The 20778-nt window shown below is 39.5% G+C and overlaps 1 protein-coding gene across 1 annotated transcript in view; it reads right to left on the minus strand.

Annotated features, from left to right (window-relative positions):
• Positions 1-20778, minus strand: part of NCKAP5 (NCK associated protein 5) — a 334856-nt gene that overhangs the window by 118368 nt on the left and 195710 nt on the right. The window contains exon 5 of the mRNA XM_069021208.1: positions 12186-12276. Within this exon, the coding sequence (XP_068877309.1) occupies positions 12186-12276 (91 nt within the window). The remainder of the gene's footprint in view (positions 1-12185; positions 12277-20778) is intronic.

Here is a 20778-nt window from a genome sequence, read left to right on the forward strand (position 1 = left end):
GAATGTGACATGAATAGGATGTGTCTAACAATAAAAGAGAACACAAACATATGCACAGGGTCACCTTTCCTGCACAAACTCAGGGCAGCAATTTCAAAGGACAGGTAGAAGAAAGCACAGGTTGTGACATTTCATCAGAGAAAGGGGAGTAATGCAACTCCTCACAGAGTAAATCCCAGCCACATAAAGAAGTAACCTGTTCATCTTCTAATTACAAAATTAGATGAACTTTGCACACTAGTGGCATAATCAGGAACACACATCCTGTTTTACTTTGATGTGCACTTGAATACCTCACAAGACTAACTACTGTTACCCCTGCCTGAGTGCTGAAGTACAGCTCACATATTTTGAAATGTAGTTTATTACTGAGTAATAATAAATGAGTTTCAGCATTTCAGCCATGGAAAAGGTGCAGAACAGAGGAAAAATCTTCTAACCTTAGAAATTGTGCTTAGGCATGCCATTTGCTGAGGGCACTGCCCCATCACATTCACCAGTTCCACCTGGGTGATGTCCAGTGAGGGTAGAGTGGAAAATCCACACTCCAGAAAGCAAACAAAACAGGTATTTGTAAAGCACCCTTTGTGCTAAAAGTCAAGTCCTTAAAGAGGGAGGATGACAAAGGCTTTTGGAATGACAGAAGCCTCTTGAGTGTGCAACATCTGTTAATATTAAAGGCAGCTGGCTTTTGGGGGAGGAAGGAAGGGGCAGACATCTGCGAGAGGAAATGTGCATCTCCTGTGGGATGCTGGTCAAATCCCACCGAGAGCTCTGGAGTGAGCATGCTGAAGGCAGCAAACAATGGTGTAAAGCATCTTACTCCTTTTTTCTCTAGAGTCCTACACTTCCTGTATTACCTCAAATAAAGAGCATCTTTTGCCACCCCTGAACAGTCTCTGCTCATGCCTCACATATTGCACAGACACAGGCAGGCTGTGTTCAAGCTGAATAACAAAATCCTCCCCAGGTCCAAAGTCCAGCAAAGGCAGAGCAAGTGCTGTCCTGCTGATCAGTGCAGTTTAATTTCTGGGAAAAGGTAACAGATGGAAACGGTGTTCTGGAAGTAAAACAGTTAAGGGGAAAAAAGAAAAAGCCATAACTCTGCTCTGGGTGTCCCCAGACCAATGAGTTTAAGGTACATGCCTGTACCATAAGAGGATGCAAACACAGCAGCCTGATGAGAATTCTGCAGTAAAGGCTCATCTACTTCTCTAATGCTCTGTGTTAACAAAGACACAATAAAAATACTAAAAATTCAAATCTTACTGAAATTAGGATTATGCTAATCACTGTAGACCCGTTTTCACAGAAATTAATGAGAAAATTACAATCAAGTCCCACATTGTGTAAGCTTCTCAGGCTGGCTTAAGCTGTCATTGCTCTTCTGAAACCAACTGTATTTTGCAAATCTTAAATGAAATCCTGCCCTGACCATTATTTCTTAGTATTCAGTTTGCTCCATAAATCAAACGAGCAGTCCACTGATGATGAACCCTTTGATGAAACACTCTGGGTCCTGTGGCCAATAGAAAACAAGGGATGGAAACAGCCCCTGCAGCCTAGGAATGGCAAGCTCTCCAGGATCAATGAAAAGATATAAATCACTAAAGACATTGATCTATGAAGCTGTACAATGCAGTGGCCTGACTGAGACTTATCAGAAAGCTGGATTTCAGTTAGCTGAACTAGGAAAGAGCAGTATAATATACCCTCTTCCCACTAATAAATAAAGTAAGAATAATAAATAAGAGAGCAGGAAATCCACCTGAAATTGCAAATGATAATTTACTGGAATTTGTGGAATGTGAAGCCAATTTTCTCTCCTGTCTCCTCCACCTAGCTTTCAGAATACTGAACAAGAAAGTGTTTTCACTGTTGATAAACAGGGAGTAACTATAGTGATAGAAAAGATCATGGGGAAGCTTTCAAAAGATAAGAGAACAAATTGCCTATTTCAGAAATTACCTCTTTCTTCATCCCAAGAAAGGCAATAGGCTGCTAACCCTAACACTTAGTCTTTGGGATGCCTTTCCTCTAAGAATTGTCACCTTTCCAAGGAAGAGAAAAGTGTCAAAGGGATACTTAGCCAGCTACTTCTTAACCATTATTATTTCAGAAATTACGTTACTTTGAAAGTTTTATTGGCAGTACCATCAGTTGTCTGTCCTTTTCCCTTTCTTCTTTCTAAGATGCTTTCTGGGAATGACACTACACACATATACACATGGAAAAAGAGGAAAAAAAGAGATCTCACTTTAAAATATTTCAATTTGCAGCTGTAAAATTTCAAACCAAGAAGAGTAAATGTCAGAAAACACAAAGAAAAAAAAAAAGTAGCTGGGAAAAATTATTTTAGAATTTCTTTTTTACCATAAAAACCAAGATTAGGCACTGGACAAGTGGCTAAAATAATACAAGATAGGATAATCTAGTACGGATATAACTGGATCTGGGATCCAGAGCACTGATTATAAACAAGCAATCCTTCACAAGCACATGTGACAAAAATCTGATCGAACCAAACAAGAATTAAAAAAGATCAACATCTCTGAAATGCTGGTTTTCCCAATGACTCTTGGATGACATGAATTGCTTGTCTGGAAAGTGGTAAGTAATAACTAGAGGTGACATCTTTTCTTGCAGAAGCTAAAGATCATTTCCATGTGATAAACACAAGTCCTTCAGAGAAGTGAAGTTTTTCAGATGCAATGCAGTAAGGATCCCTCATACACAAAAGATCTCTATTTCAATTTGGGGTGTCAGATTGTGATGCCTGAGTGGGATCTTCTTTTCTGAATTCCTTTTAATTCTTCAACTACTGAAATTTATTAGAGACAAGATTTTATAATGGTAACAAATTCAAATTCTTCTGAGAGTCATGCCTGCAATTTTCCAAAAACACACTTTAATCACACATTAATCGACCAAGAATAAAATATATGTACGATATATAATTAAACAGTGCTTATGACTGCTCATAACCACTTATTTGAGGAAAGAGATCAAAAAGATTCATGATGTAGCTATTAATTGTTCTTATAGAGAAGCAGTGGTAACAGGCATCCAAGAATTCAGTCTATGTGGAGCCCAAACTATGCTGATAATTCATCACATCAAAAAACTTAGTGCTTCCTGTGGTGTGTCCAGAGCTTCCACAGGACCTTCTAAATGAGATATTTCCTGAACACTTATCTTAGATTTCAGTGATTGAATGTGGTTAGCTGAGTAAAATACACCACACTTGTAACACTCTTTCTATAATCAAGGCAGACTCTTCCCTCCACACCCAAACTGCAGTTTACAGATCCATACACAGAATAGTTTTTGTTTGCACTGCTTTTGGCTGGGGTGGAGTTATTTTCTCCCACAGTAGCTGCTATGTGTTTGCATTTGTGCTGCAAACAGTGTTGACAACACCAAGATATTTCATTACTGCTGAGTGGTGCCTACATGGACCCAAGGCCTTTTGTGCTCCTCACCCCGCCAGCGAGGGGCTGGGGGTGCACGAGGAGTTGGGAGGGGACACAGCAGGGACAGCTGACCCCAAGTGACCCAAGGGATGTCCCAGACCATATGACATCCTGCTCAGCAATATAGAGGGGGGTGGCTGGCCAGGGCCCCCTGCTCAGGGATTGGCTGGACATCAGGCAGTGGGGAGTGAGCTGTTGTTTACATTTGCATCACATCTCTTTCTTGGGGTTTATTTCTCTTTGGCATTGTCCTTTCCATTACAATTTATTGCTCTTGTTTCGTTATAATATTTCAATTACTGAACTATTCTTATCTCAATCCATGAGTTTTCTCACTTTTACCCTCCTGATTCTCTTCTCCCCATCCTGCTGGAGTCAGGTGTGGGGCTTGCCTGGAAGCTGCAGTCAAACCACAACAGTGTATTTATAAATCGTGAAAGCTTTTCCTTGCAAGGCCGTTCTATAATCTATAATCTTGATGCATTCTTAGATGATGTCTTTTCAGTGCTGTTTCCACTGCAGACCTCCTAGTGTTCAGCACTATTCCCTGTGAGCAGTATGAAATGAGAATTTCTAGACTGTTGATAAGGATAAAAACAGTAGATGGGGGTTTATTTGTACTTTCATTAAAAAATACAGCCTCAAGCTATGCACAAATAGCTCAGTCTGACTGCACAAGCTGTAAAATGGCAGAAGTTGCTCCAAGGACTACAGACTTACATTCCAACAAGGTTAAGTTTGTTTTCCAGTGGCACCTTGCTCCTCTTTCTCCCACACCATGACCTCTTTTTTGCTAAAAATACCCTTTCAAAATTCACAGTATCTTCTGATATGCTTTACAACCTATTCCATTTAGCAAAACCTGAGATGTGTAAAGGACACATATGTTAAGTCTGAGCAATGTGAAGTAAATGACGAATTCTCAAAGTGTGTCCTGCACGATTCTCAGTACAGGAGTAACCACTGTGATCTGAATATCTCTTTCCAATATTTAAAAAAAAAAAAAAAAATTTCTTTATTTGATAAAGGGAATCCCACTAAACACAATAGCCCAGGTCTGAAAAAAACACAAACCAAACCCTAACTGAGCAAACAAGTTAAAATAAAAAAAAAAAAAAAAATCTTCTGCTTTACCTTCCTTGCTTTTATCTATATATTCAGCTGTTTTCTCTTGCTTTCTTTTCCTCCCAGTGGAAGGAGAGACTAAAATACAGCTTGCTTTAGATAGCACATCAGTAAGTGTAATAATAATATATTTTTGTTTAGCTTAACAGCTTTTGTTCAGAACAAGCTGACCAAAATTGAAGGAAAACAAAGGAATGCAACATATCACAAAAGTTTACAGAAACATCCCAAATCGTTCATGATTTAACATTACCCTTGTCAGAAAAACATATTAGATTGTTCTTTTTCATCTGTGGATTTCACTTACAAAGTAAGCAGAGTGAGCAGCAACGTTCCCTAGATTAAATACTTGTGATGGATAAGAGGACCAAGTACATACTTTACATTTCTGATATGTGCCTCCCTCCACCCGCGTATCAATCTAAATGTACTCCACATTATTCTCCACTCAGAACACTCCTCACCAGCACAAGCTACCATCCCTGCTGAGCAGTTCTGAGGGAGCATTAATAAATTTCCCAATGATGCTTTTATTGGCCATTCCATGCATCAGAAACATATATTTCTTTTGAAAAAGTTCAGATCAGAAAGGAGCGTAAAAGCAGAAAACCTTCAGAGTGCACTTGAGGATGAAGTGTACTTCTCAGATCAGTGAGAGGAGATGGAGTTTCTTGTCCCCAGGCTCCCAGCCCAGGACCAGCTCCTGCCCTTAGTGAAAGGATACTCCCACTACCAACAGCACTGCCACCTCTGGCATTGTCAGGCCCAGAATCAAAGACTGACCATTCCGGAGGTGACTCTTCCACGCCAGGTTTCAGGCACAGCAGTGGCAGGGCAGTGCCCAGGAGCTCACTGTGTTCCTGGTTCTTCTCAAAATGAAAAACACCAGTTACATTGATTAGCAAAGTTACCAGCAGGAAAAAAGAACTCTTCTAAGAAGCTGCTCCTTCTTCATATATGCATATAAGGTAATAGCAGAATAATATTCAGTGTGATGTTTCATGCAGATATTCTCTTAGAAATTGGTTCATTATAGTACCATACTTAAAGTAATAATCTTTCCTTCCAGGAAACCTATATGTAGCATTTAAACTTTGGGAAGGGGTTTGTAGGTATTATAGCAACTACACTTGACTGAAGCTGCAGTATTGAAATACCTTCCTTTGACTGAAGTAGAAATAAGTCAAAATATTCTGAAATTCAAATTCAGTAAATTTTATGTAACAGCAATTACGGCAACAAAATTCTTCTGGATTTAAATTTCTAGAAATAAGCCAATTTTCCTTCCATAGTATTCTGGAATGAGAGCAATGTATTAACTGACAAGTTCTCACCATAAGCACAATTGAAACTGACCTAAGAAGGGAGTAAGAAAAAAAAAAAATTGGTATACTATTCCATTACCAGGCAAATTTTTTGCAAGTGCCAGAGAATAGTTTCATGTCTCTCAGCCTTGTCAAGAAAATTTCTGAAAGATCAGAATTCATATTCATGTAGAAATAAAATGTAGGAACAATCATTCCAGATTAGATCAAAACTTCAACTTTTCAAATACGTTATTATAATTCAGATTAACTCTCTTAACTTTTCCTGATCAGAAGAGTACTTTCTTTCCAAAATTTACTGGTGTAGTGCTAAGTGAGTTCTTTTGTTAAAATAGTTTTCAAGGGCAGAATGATTATGAATTCAGCATAATCTCCCTTTTTTATTTTTGCCTCAGAAAATAAACAAAATTTTAGATATTTTTTTAACTTTTTAAAATTTAATAACTAGCATTGCTTTCTGCTGGTTTGAAAATATCAAGGAAATAATATCAAAGTGCAGACTGAACAGCATCTTACATGGAGATGGGGAAGTAGGGAGAGAGCAAGCCACTTGACCATATAAAAGTTCATTCGTTTGAGGAAAGTGAAACACTCATGGTTCAGGCAGTGGGTGACTTTTGTGGACTCATTCCCAAGGTTAGAAGATACAGCAAAAGATAGAAACACTGTATTGTAGAGGGAAATGTAACCTAGAATTAGTCAGTATAATACAATATAATACCATCGAGTCAGTCAATCTTTACCTCTTGATACTGTAGGTATCTAGAGGATGTGTGATGGATTAAAGTGCTAGTATAATGGCACCCATACACTGTGAAAATGTAGATCTGGATCTGGAGGCCTCATCTCTCCTTCTGCAAACTCAGCGCTTCAAGGATTGGCATTGCATTCTCAAACCAAACCCCTGATGGCAAGAAAGGTGGCCAGAGTCAGGCAAAACCTGTGGGTGATTGGATATAATCAAAGACTATTCAAACACATAGATAACTCTTGTGTAAATACAGGACATCCTTGTTCTGCTTCCTCTTTAATTTTGCAATTTTCTTTGTTTTGAGATGTAGCCAAGGCCAGGTTGGATGGGGCTTGGAGCAACCTGGGCTAGTGGAAGGTGTCCCTGCCCATGGCAGGGGGTTGGAACGAGATGATCTTTAAGGTCTCCTCCAACACAAAAAATGTTGTGGCTCATGATTCTGGGAAGGAAAGAAGTGCTTGTTTTCTGAGCAACAGGCTCACAAATGGCACATTCCAGTCATGAGATTTTGCTGTGTTAAACACAACTCCATTGCTGTGTTTCTGTATCACAACCAAACAACCAAAGAGGGAAAACTCTCTGCAGCAAAATTGAAATTTTGAACAGTGTCTCAGGAACACCATCACCCTCTTTTGGGGGTAGAGAATCCAACCTCATTTTTGTTAAATATTTATCAAAATCTTTGCATAGTGGTGGAATCTTCGCATTGTGGTGGAAATCTACAAAAAGCCACAAGGTATTAGTTGTTACTGAGCTAGCCCCAGATTTGTCTGCATGGAAAAGCAGTCCAAGAGCAAATGCTTGTGTCCTTGACAGCCCAGGATTTCCAGTGGAGCTCCCAAGAGTGAGGATGGCTCCTCTCTGTCCTTCTCTGTGAGACACAAAGCTATTAATATTTGCCTAGTAATGTACTCCTTAGTAGCTTAGGAGGCTTGGTTCATGCAGTCCCCTGTGGGCACTTCCACTCCAAAGACAGATGTTTAATTTTAAGGATATATATCCTCTTTCTGCAACAGAAGTTAGCATTAAAAATCCTATGTGGATTTTAGCTAGGGAATTCAACTAGTGCCTTTTTTTTTCAATTCATGGCCATGCCCCATCTATAAAATGTTACATAGCAATGGCCTGAACAATAAGCTTGTATAATTTTGTGTTAAGACAAAATTAGATTGCCAATAGTTACATTTTTTCTTCTCCTGAAAGAGCTGTTGACACCAATGGCTGTGCAAATTAGAAGTGACAGCCACAACAACTGTTCCACATTTGAGTATCATCACAAAAGCATGCAGACAAAAAACTGGGTTGATGTGGCCAACAACGCCACCTGAAGTGTGCCTGTATGACTTGTGTATGTTTCCACCTCCCCAGTGTGACTGCACCATGTCTGTCCTGAGTTTAAGTGCCCATGTTGACAATTCCAGAATTTTAACAAATTGTGAACTTACAACAAATTCTCTTCCTCATCTATTTCTATCAGTGTACACTGACATAGAGTCAAAATGAGTTAAAAACCTCTTAAAGTCTTTGAGTGATCTGTAATCAGGTAAGACTCTACTTAGAATATCCAGTACTGTGACCAAACAGGAAAGTTTTTTGATACCCAAATCTCAAGAGCAAACTTAGGATGGAAAGTCTGTGGGGTGCTTGTTTTAATGTCTGGGGTTCAAGAACTGCATACGATTATTTCTGGGGAATACATGAGCTCTTGGTTTGGCCTTTCATGATCTCACTTTTAGGTGGCCAATGTCTCTTGGAAGCACCATAAAGCTCATACATACTAGAGCCTTTTAGTCAAGTAAACTTTAAGAAATATGAGGGTTCAGGGCCATTCAAATAACATGCATTCTTGTCTACATTTATGCGAACATTCATTATAAATTTTCCCTCTATTATTATGTAAAACGATAACAAAAGAGAATTTTATTTACAATCCTGCTTCTTAATTCATTTACCCAAAAGAAATCACATAACTCATCTGTAAATCCAGCAAATTAAAATCCCATAGGGCATCTAGCTCTGTCAAAGACTTAGAATATTTTGCTTTAAGAGAGAATACTGGCAAGATCTAACAAAATATTGCAATAACACCGCATGCTTTAGGCCCCACTTTGTTATTATTCTAACATTATCACTATGCAACATTTGAAGTTCATTAGCAAGAATATTTATTCTGGAGTCAGGCATATTGGTATTATAATAAGAACTCAATTTCATACATCCCAGAACAATAATTAGATTTGTGAAAAACAAATCAATGTTCAAAACAATGTTCAATAGATCAAAAGCCTTTATTGCGCAGAGTTATCTTTTATGACTATTCAGATATTTACTTCAAAAAGCTTCACACACACTAACTCACCACAGTGTCAGAGAATATGGGACATGTTGACAAGTCACACTGGAGATCACCTCATTTGTCCCCATTTGTTATGAAATACAACAGAGTTGTATTCAGAGAGTTGTGAATCTGCACTAACACTCTACTGCACCAACTGATCATATAGTTTGGATCATATCACAGTAATCACAGAGAAAAGGTGAGAATCAGGATATATTCCATAAGGTGATTGTAGAGGATGGCTTTCAGAGCAATGTTAGTATTTATACATTCAATCAGGTTTCTGTATGTATATGAACATAATACACAGAACTTCAGTTATACTTCCTTCACAAATAGAGGTTGATAATATGGTTATCATGTTCCCAAAAACCTGAATACATCAGTGCTTTTAAGGAACATTACCTAGGCTTTACATTCAGGTTCTATTCCCATTTGTGAATTACCCTTATAAATATATCAGAAAACTGCCTGAGTACATTTGGAAGAATACAAATGAATGCCTTTGTTGTAATATTGATGTATCTTCCCGAATTTGGACACAGCACTTAAATAAGGTGCATTTTGTATTTACACGGTATCTTTGTCCATGATTTCCACATAGCTGGTTTCAGCAACATATTAATGATTCATCTAATGTTTCATTAATATGTTTCTCAATGTTAAAATGCTTTGCAAACATTTCAAACCAGAGATTCTTTGCCAAGTACCTGTTTTGAGGAGCTTTTCAGTTATGAGCTGTGACTGTGACATGCAGTCGCTGCCCATATCCCACCACACAGCTTTTACTGTATGACTGGGTAACAAGCACACACCAAATGAACTCATCTCTGACCTACATAGCAGGGAGCCATCCCAGGGCATGTGAACGCAGCCATTCCTTGAAATTCCCAAAAAACAAGGCATTTGTTCAGAAGTTTGTCGTAAAAGTGAACAAAAGGGATTTGGGATGAATGACTCAAAAAGACATTCTGGAAAAAAAAACCCTCAAAGTTTACAGCACAACACAAATGCTCTGCATTTCTGACCTGATTTAGCAGTCACAGAGTGGTGTATGATGCAGCAGCCTAGCTATTCCTCCAGGAAAGGAAAATCCATTGCTTCTCAGTCATGGATTAGGAGAGGAAATTCATAAGCAAAGAAGATTGCATACCGGCGATATGGAAGAAATGAAAATTGCTAAAAAACAAGCTGAATCATATCATGAGTGAAAATGTTCCCAGGAACAAGAAGAGAACAGGAGAGGAAGGAAGCTGTTCTGCATTAAGATAATCCCAGAGAAATAGGTATATGGGTCTTTTAAGGCCCTGGGACAGAAACAGCTTCACTCTAAGAAAGCAAAGTTCCAGTTTGAGGAATTTGCCCTGAGTACCACCCAGAAGGTTCAAACAAAACCTTGTGTCCAGAAAGAAGGGAACAAAAGGGCCCTTTGGCTAAGTGGAGGGGGCTGTTTGCTAGGGCTGAAGGAAAATGAAGAACTGTTCTTGCTATCAATAACTGGGCAGAACTGCCTTGTTCTTTTGCTGGTCAGAAAATAAACCCAGGCAATACCACACAAAACACACCATGGTGCCCACTCTCCTGCCTGGCTGGAGACAACAAATGTCTATATCAGTGTGGCCCAGAAGGAGAAAAAAACCCAAGACCATACCCAAATTCTCTCTTTTTTCAAAAATTAAGAAACTAAGAGTGACAAAACTACACAGAAGTGTCCAAAAGAAAAAGAAAGAACTCCCAAACCCTCAGTTCGATGAAACAAAATTGCAGTATTTTTTTGCTTTTCTTCTCGAGAGTGCAAAAACAAAACCCAAAGGAGCTGAAACCTAATTGTGGTACCACCTTACTGGGGTTTCCACAGTAAGATAGCATAGAGAAAAGCAGATAATAAAATCATTCCAGATGTCTGTTACAAACAGCCAAGTAATCCACCTTAAGGAGAGACTGACATCGAGCCCACTTCAGAACAACCACTGTATGGTGGCAGGAGTGAGCAGGATGTATGGATTTAAACCCTGAAATAAGAGAAGGGAACTGAGTTTCAGTTTTGCACCCCAAAAAGATAGTGCATAAAATAGAGATGCCTTTGTCACCGGTATCTAAAAGCACGATGTTCTATTGTAACTACAACCAAAAATTTAATTTGTCCTGAAATTAAATTTTACAGGCTATCATTTTAAAAAGAAAATTAGATTATATTGAAGGTTAAACTAAAAGATTCCTTTCTCTTCAATCCAAGCTTAAAATGAAAATTTAATTACAGTGATAAATACTCTTTAATATACATTTTTGTTTAGCTATATTGCTGTATTTCTGATACATCGGCTGTAAGAACGAACTAATATAACTAGAATTTTTGAAGAGTGTTTTATCTGATAGATCACTACCTGGTAGAGACTTTAATATAATATTACAGTATTTTATGCTTTGTAAAAATGCTTATTCTGCTTAAAAACATACAGCACAGGACTGACTTCATTAAGTGATATTTTTGAGAATTCATGTGCCTGATACTTGATTAACTGAGATGTATCTCTCCTGTTTCCAGACTCTTAAATTAAAAGGTTACCCACCAGCTCAGGTGCACTGTTTCCAGAATGCAGCAGTCCATTAGGTAAATGTAAAACTCTTCTGTCTTATGAACAGACCTGGTTCCCTTTGAAAAACCTCTAAAATCTTTCTCTCCTAAATTCTGTCCTGAGAAACTCTCTCTCTACCCCTAGTGAGGGTGATAAAACACACCTGCCACAAGCAAGGATATGAAACTGTGAAGCTTGATAGGGATCCCCACACCCAATAAGAACATAAGTGGTAAAATTATCCATCACAATCTGAAGATCAAGCTGTCAAAAACACCTATGTTTACTAGAGATGCTGGAACATATGACTTAAAATATTAAGTGCTTTAATAAAGGTTTCAAAACTGGTTTCTTTGTCCCCTGTGAACTATGGGGAGCAACAACTGCTGATAAGACAAGGACAATAAAAGTGAAAACCCTTAAACTCTGCTGAGAGAACACCTGGGATAATGTTGATGGAATCAACTACCACTTACAAGTATTCATAATTAATAAACACATAGAGGAAACAATGCCAGACACATCTATCTCAGTAGTGGGATTTTTGTTTTAAAGAACTTTTCTATCACAAAAAAACACATAATAAGTGACTAATACCTGATATACCTTCATGATATTGACAGTTCCTTCTCCATGCTGGCCTGGGGATCCTTGGTTCTGTAGCAGATTTCTCACTGTCTCCTCCATTCTAGAGAATAAAAATATTTATAAAAGTCAACTGCATGGAAAAAATTTAAGAGTTGCATTGAGTGTTTTTGTTCTTTACAAGAGCCTAATGCATCCATGGCTACCATGAAATTAATATTTAAAGACAATCCTAGCCTTATAATGTTCTCATGCTCCATGTTATGAATAACACATTAAGGGCACTCTTTTATCTTTTGAATATGCACAGTAATTAGTTGTATTGTTAAAATCCTATTGGAGCTCCGTTATTAAAACTACAACCAAATGTGTGCAAAAGACATCACCTTGTCAACAGTGTAAACAGCACCACGATAAGATTATTTCCATTTAGGAAGAGTCAGATTAAAAGCCCCACACCCAGCTGTGCTCTGAGCCAACAGTGGGGTTTGTGCAGTTCAGACAGGCTGTCTATGGCATCACTGGTATTTACTCGCTGTGTCATGGGTGCAGTCTGTGCCCTTCGCCCTTCTCTGCCCTTTCAAACAGGTGTAAAAAGCAAGTGCAGGCTCCAATCTGGTACCACCAACTCAGGACAATGCAATCAACTTCAGCTCCATCAGGAAGGAGGAAGGTTTGCAGTTCCATTTTCGAAGTTGTTAATAGACACCATCAGAAGGCATCTCCAATCCACACACATTCATCAAGAATGTTAAACTGATAATAACACTAACCCTGCTGAATGGAGGCTGCTCAGAATAAGGAGTTCTGCTCCTTCCCACAACAGGAGTAAGGGAAGCCACCTAAGAAACAATGGTCCCATTTAAGGTGGATCAGAAATTAAATTCCATGGGCTTGGAAGATGTCATCAAGGCTGACCACAAGCAGCGGGCTTGGGAGTAGGACTGGTTTCAGCTGTGGGTAAGAGGAGGAAAAGGATCAAAAGCCAGAGGAGCAGTGATGGACCCAGCAACAAAGACACTGGGTTTCACAACAAAAATTGGTGAGTGACAATTCCAGCCGAAGGGCCTCATACTTCTCCTCACTCCCCATGTCCCACAGAGATTCTCACCCCTGTAAAACTTCTCCTTCAGCCATGTTGCAATAGTTCTTCTCTTTCCCTTTCATATTTTCTTCTCCTTTACTTTTAAGCAGTTTCAGTCCCTTGAGATAGTTGGAAAAACAGCCCAGATGGAATATGGGCTGGAGAAGGGAAAAGTGCTGTGTCACAGGCATAAGGATGATGCAAAAGCAGGAGAGAGAAAGGAATACCTTAAATCATACAGCCAGATAACACTGTATATGAAAACAATGACCTTGAAGAACGTGCCAGTATTCCTGGGCATATCAGACCAGAAACTGCCTGCTGTTATTTATTTCTACAGTGTTTAGAGAAACATGACTTTTGTGTAGTATTCTTTCCAAAAGAAATTGAGCAGAAGAATTATTCACAGCATATCTTTTTTATATTTGTTTATTTCTAAGGTAACAATCCAGTGAGACAGAAAATACTAGCTAACTGCTCTGGCCAAAGGCCAATAGCATTATCTTTTATTATACAAGCCTCATAGTTTTTTTGTCCTTTCAGTCTTACCAGAATGAATGGCATTGGCTAATTTAACAACAAGGTGATGTTATTCCAGGTTTTCTCCTTTCAAGTCAGCCCACTATGCTACTTTTCAAGAAGCTGACACTTGGTGTTCATTCTACTCAGATGAACAGTGACATTCTACTTATTCCTGTGATGTTTTTTTGTCATTGATGTGCAGACTTCTACACTGCCAGAATGCCCACAGAATAGTTTGACCATCTGTTGACCAAATGTGCATAAAAACCAAGCCAGCTCTAATCTCTAGTGCAGACAGCGGTGCAGTTTTTCAGTTTCAGATTGGAACCATTTCTGCTCATAGGCTGACCTTAATCAGATGCCTTTTACATGAAAGAACAAATCATTTTGGTTCATGCCATAAATTCCTGTAAAGTCCTCACTGAAAGATTTAATTTCTTAACATGTTCACCATTTCATTTGAAATTAATGGTGTAATAGGATTCTTAATTATGTTTATCTATGCAAATGCAGTTCCAAGGCAAGTCCTCCACAACATTCTTCCAAATTAATAAACAAACAAAAATGGGAGAAAGAATAGATTCAACCAGCACTAAATCACGGTTTTTCAATTTAGACCTAACAGTATTAAAGAAAATAATTGCATATAATAATCTAGTTGCATATTACTACGATCACTTAAACCAGCTCAGAAAAATGATGAATTCTTAAATTCAATAGGTCCTTTAATCTTCAGTCAAACTGAGATAATCTATTTTGGACCACCGGTCCATCTTGTTGAACAGCCTTACAAGGACAGGTGACCACAAAACTTCTTGTGGCAATCAGAAACACCTCCCATCAGCACCCAGATTTCGAAGCAATAAAGTAATCTTTGCAACATGACCAAGAGCTCAGTTAAACACAGTTGAGACTTCTGTGGTTTTGCTCTTTGCATCTACAGTAAAAGTTTGTAAGAGCTGACAGCTATGAAGTTGAACCACAGACATAACAGACTGTGTGGTCACATCACTAAAAACCAGCCCTGGGAGGATCTTAAAAGCTTTGGGTACTCATGGAATATCTGAAAAAGAAAACTAGTTTCTGACAAACAAGGAGGTGAATTATGCTTACAGTCAAATTCATTGCAAAGCTTCAATGGCCAGTGCTCTTGCAGTTTGTAAGCTGCTGCTTCTTCACTTGCATCCCAGTTGTCCATTTTTAGGAAGAACCAAATATGGTACAGGAGGCTAATCGAGACTTGTTTCTTATGAATTAGAGTTTTGGATGCATGAATTAATGGCACTTTAATTGAAAAGCCATTGTTATACTATGATCTATAATACTCTGCACAGTGACAGCACATGCTAGAACAATCTAGTACAAATCCTATTTTAAGAATGCAAACATAATGGAGCCTCTATAAATTTAGCTTGGGATCCCATGGTTTGCTCCCTGAACAAAGCCTCCAAAGGGCATTCAAATTTTGGAAGTGAAGCAGAAAAATTAGGAGCTTTAGGAAAGGCTATTTCTACACATCCACCTATATTTTTCCCCCTTCTGGTAACCACAAAAGGTTATCTGCTCTTGCTCATGATTCTAATATCCCAGCTGGACCCTATCCAACATCCAGCACTTCCAGACTACTTTCAGGATAGTTATCCCCACGTGTGTATTCTGCCTTCTTGCTGGACTGTTTTGCCAAGGACTCTCTGTATCCTATGTAACTACCAAGCTGTTAAAATCTGAAAAATCAGTCTCTAAAGCTCCTCACTTCTGAGTCTACATTCTTCAAGCACTATTTAAGAACATATATTTTCCCCTTTCCTTTGTATTTTATTTACTGTCTATTCATCTGAAGCATCTCATATAGTGCCATTAAATTTTCTGTTACATCTGTCATTTGAATGGAAAATTTAATTTTCTTAAAACTCAAGCGTTCCTTTCAGCTTCTGTTTTTTAAAAAATCTAAGGGTTTTTTTTTAGGGGAAAAATAAATGAAAACCATGCTCAACCAAAGCTCCTTAAGTTTCCTGACAAAGTGCTGGTTTAGTGTAGGGGAACAGATCTCCACCAGTCCTAACTGAAGGATAAATTTCTCAAAGCGCAAAACAGAAGAAGAAATGAGGCATTCAGAAACCAGAATCTGTTCTTGAAATATAAGAACTCAAGTAACATAAAATATTAATGCTACTGTGGAAAGCACTGTCAAAATTCCATCTGGAAGATATCTACAATTACAAGTGTTCAGGAGTGGCTCATCCAGAGAGGATTCCACAAACGACTGCTCTGATGCTGTTGAAATGACAGTCTGTGCCACGAGAAGAGACTAAACAATTTGCTAAACTTAGGAGACCATGGGTTTAAGAGGCCAGGTATGACTTACACAAAAGAATCAGTGAGAAAAAGTAAAGTGTGAAAGAAAACTACATCAACTCAAGGCAAATGATTGACAAAACAAGTTGGGAATTTAGTAGTTAGAAATATATTTAGGCTGGAATTAGGATGTTTTTAATAATTGAAAATGTGAGACTCTGAACCAGCCTGCCAGGTGGAGTAACAGGATGAGAAATACAAACAGTTTTAAGCCACAATTGATTAATTTACAAAATTAATTATACATCAGGGTCAAGAGCTGAGGACTTGAATTTATGATCCACAGGTTCTTGCTCCTATTCCTCCTGAACCAAAATCATTCCTACACTTAAAATATGCAATTTTTCCTGTGCTATTGAGAGAATACCAGGAATCTAATCCAATTGCAATGGACAGTTATTTATTTTGGCTTTGTTTCCAAGTGTGTTTCTGGGCAAGGGGGAGAGAGGAACCTATGGAAAGGAGGAAACATCATTCCCTGACTAGGGAGCAGCCCACAGCTCACAGATTCTCATGTGTCCAAGATTGCAGGAGGAAGCTTCCTCTGTATTTTTGCAGGAGACTTCCTTTTAACACCTTTTGATGTTGTGTTTCTGACAGCTCTGCTGCCTCCCTCTCCCGCCTGGCCCTGCTGGTGCAACTCCCAGCCAGAGCACAGATTCAACCAGGCCAGGCTGGGCAGACCCTGATGAGGTTGATGCATCAGTACTGGGCAATTAAGCTCCTAAATTCCCTCTCAGTTTTCTCAGGACCATCGCTTTCATAGGCAAGCACGTCCTTTGTGCCATCCTGCATCCGAGTCACGATCAGCAAACCTGCCTGCTTTGTGCCTCTCCCAGTTCTGTCATAAATAAATACTCTCTCTAACCCATGCTCTGCACAGCCTTTTCTGCAGTTCTCCCTCCAGGGGACAGGTAGCACGTAGTTGCTCCAGCACTAGAAGGTAGATGACAGTTTCAACCCCTTCCCCCCTGACCTACTTCCTTCAAGATTTCCACAGGCTGGCAGCTACCTTTTGCTAGGTGCTATCACCTTCCCTTCTCATCATCCTCAGGCTGATGTGACAGTACTTGGTGGTTATTTCAAATGTATGTCACACGAATTCCTTCAGCTTGATACTGACTTAGTCTTACAGAGCTGTATCCAAAGGTTTCTGCAGAATCTTACTGCAGCAATTGAGGTTTATATTTCAGCTTTTTCTTTCTCGAGTTGTGTACCAGGTGCAGGATTCTTTTTAGTCTTAGAGAAAAATATCAATAACAGATCTTTATCTTCAGCTTAAGTTGTTACTTCAGTGTGGTTAAAATTCTCAGGTGGATATTTTCTTCCAGCTCTTACCTGTGACACAGTGAAACTTCCTGACTCTCTCCTGGGCAGTCTCCAGTTTAAGTCTCCTAACTTCTATTTTTAGCTACAGATTTCCTGGATGTGGTCTGGGTTTTAGCTCCTTGAGCTGTCTCAGCCCTTGCTACCACCTGATCACAGACAAAGGAACAGGTTCCCATGTGGTTTCTCAGTTCTTTTAGCTCTTGTTCACCTGTGAACCAGCTGGTATTTTCTCCAGCTGGACTTTGATTGCCTGTTTGGAGACCGCAATCTGTCTGGCCTTGTGGCGGAGTTCTGTGCCTCTGTCCAAGCCTTCCAGTTTTCTCCAATCTCATAATCCAACCAAACAAAGAGCTTCTCTCTGACTCACATCCCAGATTTTTTGTTTTCCTACTTGTTCATAATTTTTGAACTTCAGGTTTGGGGTTACCTGCATCTCACTTCCCTCGCCACTCTGTTCAAAGCTCTGCAATGGATCAGGTTAAACTTTCTCCTTTCAGCAAGTTCCTCAAGCAACCAAAAGCCTTCAAAGTAACCAAACACACATACACGCCCCCCAGCTCCTGAACAAACTAAAACCACTCAGATTTAAGGTAAGGCACCAAGTCTTTTGAAACAGGGAAAATATCAAAGTGGATTTAAAATATGTAACAGAAAAAAAAGAGCTCAACAGCAGTTCCTGTTCACTGCATCCTTGCAGGAGTATCTTTCCGTTTACCTGGTTTCACCTAAATTAGTGGCTGGCTGAGCTGCAGACGCTGCTTACTCCCCACTGTCTCCAGGGGTTCCCATTAGGAACAGACATGGCTGCCTGCTCTTCTCAGCTCTCCCCCTGATCTGCAGGCTTGTCCCCAGACTGTGCAGTGTCCTGCCAGCCACACCGAAGCCTCGACACCATCAGTGAAGCATGGTGGTCCCCAAGATGAAGTGAGCCTTCCCAGGGCTGTGTCCCAGGCTGCTGTCCACTCCTGAGGAGTCCCTGCAGCCGGCTGTGAGCCCATGGCTTCAAGGGTGGGGGGCCAGGAGACAGACAGAAACTTCCACAAGGAATTTAGATATTGGGAATGGATTAAAAAGAGAGAGAGAAGTGAAAATGGGTATGTGATAAACTTAAAAGAGAACTGACAGATGGGAAATGCTGGGTCTTTAAACCCCAAGGGGTTTTCAGTTCTGCTTAGGATACAGCACTGGTACAAGCCTTATAGCAGTGAGGTGGCTGAAGCAGAATGCTCAATATTCCCCTTTAATATTTCAGTTGGAAAATAAAGTAATAACATCCTTCATAATAGCAGCAGAAAGACGAACATGTAATGTATAATTTATATTTATTCTTTCTGCTCATCAGCAGAGGTGCTTATCAATCCAGAAATATCCAGGCAAATCCTCCTCCTGAAGCACCATCACCACCCTTTCACCACCACAGGCCCTGGGCAGTTCAGCCCTGTGGCATTTGCTAGTGGCAAATCCAAACTGCACAAGACATGGTCTTTCCACATACCCACACAAACCCCTTTTTCCAAAACACGCTCAAAGCCTACTTGACCTGTTGCCCAAAGAGCAGCTCTCTGAGGATGAGGAGCATCACAGGTATCTTGTGCATGATGAAGGCAACTACTGCACATCTGTGCTGGAATGAAACAGGCCTCAAGCTCCAGTCACACGAGTAGAAGAGGATTCTTCCCCCAAAGTGGACATCCTGCTCAGGTTCTCTGTCCCCTAGACCATACCACCACTCCAAATTACACAGAACTGAAAGCCTGAGCACAACTTTTACTTTGTGGAACCACTGGCTATTGATCCCAGTGGAAATTTTCAAGGTATCCTTAAAATAACGTGAGTGCCTTGAGCACCGGATAAGTAGGGTAGGATTTTGAAAGACCTCAGCGTTGGCATAGCACTGCTCCCACACAAGTCTGAATTCTGTTATCACGCAATGGCAGGCCTGACATTTCCCTGAAACTGCTCTACCTCCCATCTGAGCCAGGAAATGTTGGAAGTGTTTCCATTGTCTCTCTCAGTCATAAGGATTTCACTCATCAAACTTCTATCTACAGCTAAAAGCTTCTGAACTGCAATAGAAATCAGTGGTAATGTTTATTTCTGTGTTGACAGATAGACAAATGCCATATGGAGTGCATGGGTGTCTTCCATCTCCAGCCCTGTATATGATTTTGTAAGTTACAGGCATGGAGGAATAAAATTCAGTCCAAGACTAAGCCTTGCAGAAAAACTGCTCACCAGCAATTGAAAGGATTTTTCACCTGGAAGGATTGTCCCTCCTACAATTCCCCAGTAACATATTTGGGACCTTAGGACAGGAGATATTTTCATCAACTATAAGTGGATAGAGCCAGGCACACACAGGAAGTTAATTATTGTGTCATCTGAAACATATGCTCATAAGTTCAAACTATATTCATGCTGGAGGCATCAGAAATAGTCATGACTAAAAGCTTCAGAAAAGATTACAGGCAACTATACAAACAGACTGCAAATATTTCCAATTTCAAATAATGGTGAGGGTTTACTTTTTGTCTTCTTTTCTCCATTTTAAACAAATATTTGTTTTTCCCTATTTGCAAATGTTTAGCTGAATGGAAAGATTTATCTACCAGTTCCTCCAAATACACATATTTAATTTTGCATATCAGGACCCTGATACAGACCAACCACTCTTGCTTTAAGTTACTTACAGAACAGCCACTCAAAACTAAAAAGCTCTTGTTCAATTCTGAGTCACAGCTTCAAGGTGGTACCAAGACCATCCTCACGCAGCTGCATAAATTTCTGCATTATGTCACAATGTTATTTGTGAATTTAAGAACTTTGAAAAACTTGGTAGTTACCAATGGAATCTATGGGAGTCTAAAAAAAAAAAAAATAGGAAAATAGTCCTAATAATAACCTAAATCTTACAACAAAAATCGAATTCATGCGACAGTTCCAGCTCCTTCCTGACATTGTACTGCCAGCTGCAAAGGCCCAAACTCCTGCACATGTAACTACACAAGACCCAGCTATGAGAGGAAACCTTCCCACTTTGAACTGGGATTCCCCCAAAATGGGCCATCTCTGAGGTTCACAAAGAACATCACGAAACAATGCTCTGGTTCCCAACCATGAGATCTGCTTAAAAGTACTTTTAAAGACAACAGCAATCTTAATAAATATAATTTCTTTTGAGTTTTTGGACTTCAACCTTTCCAAATCTCAGCTCTAAAAGACTACATTAAGAAAAGTAAAAAATGGAGATTTTCAAGTTAGCTGTGACTTCCAGAAAGCATCGAAGTATAAGATCAGCGAAGATGGATGAAATGT

Source organism: Aphelocoma coerulescens, chromosome 7, assembly GCF_041296385.1.
Source record: "Aphelocoma coerulescens isolate FSJ_1873_10779 chromosome 7, UR_Acoe_1.0, whole genome shotgun sequence".
Taxonomy (NCBI): Eukaryota; Metazoa; Chordata; class Aves; order Passeriformes; family Corvidae; genus Aphelocoma; species Aphelocoma coerulescens.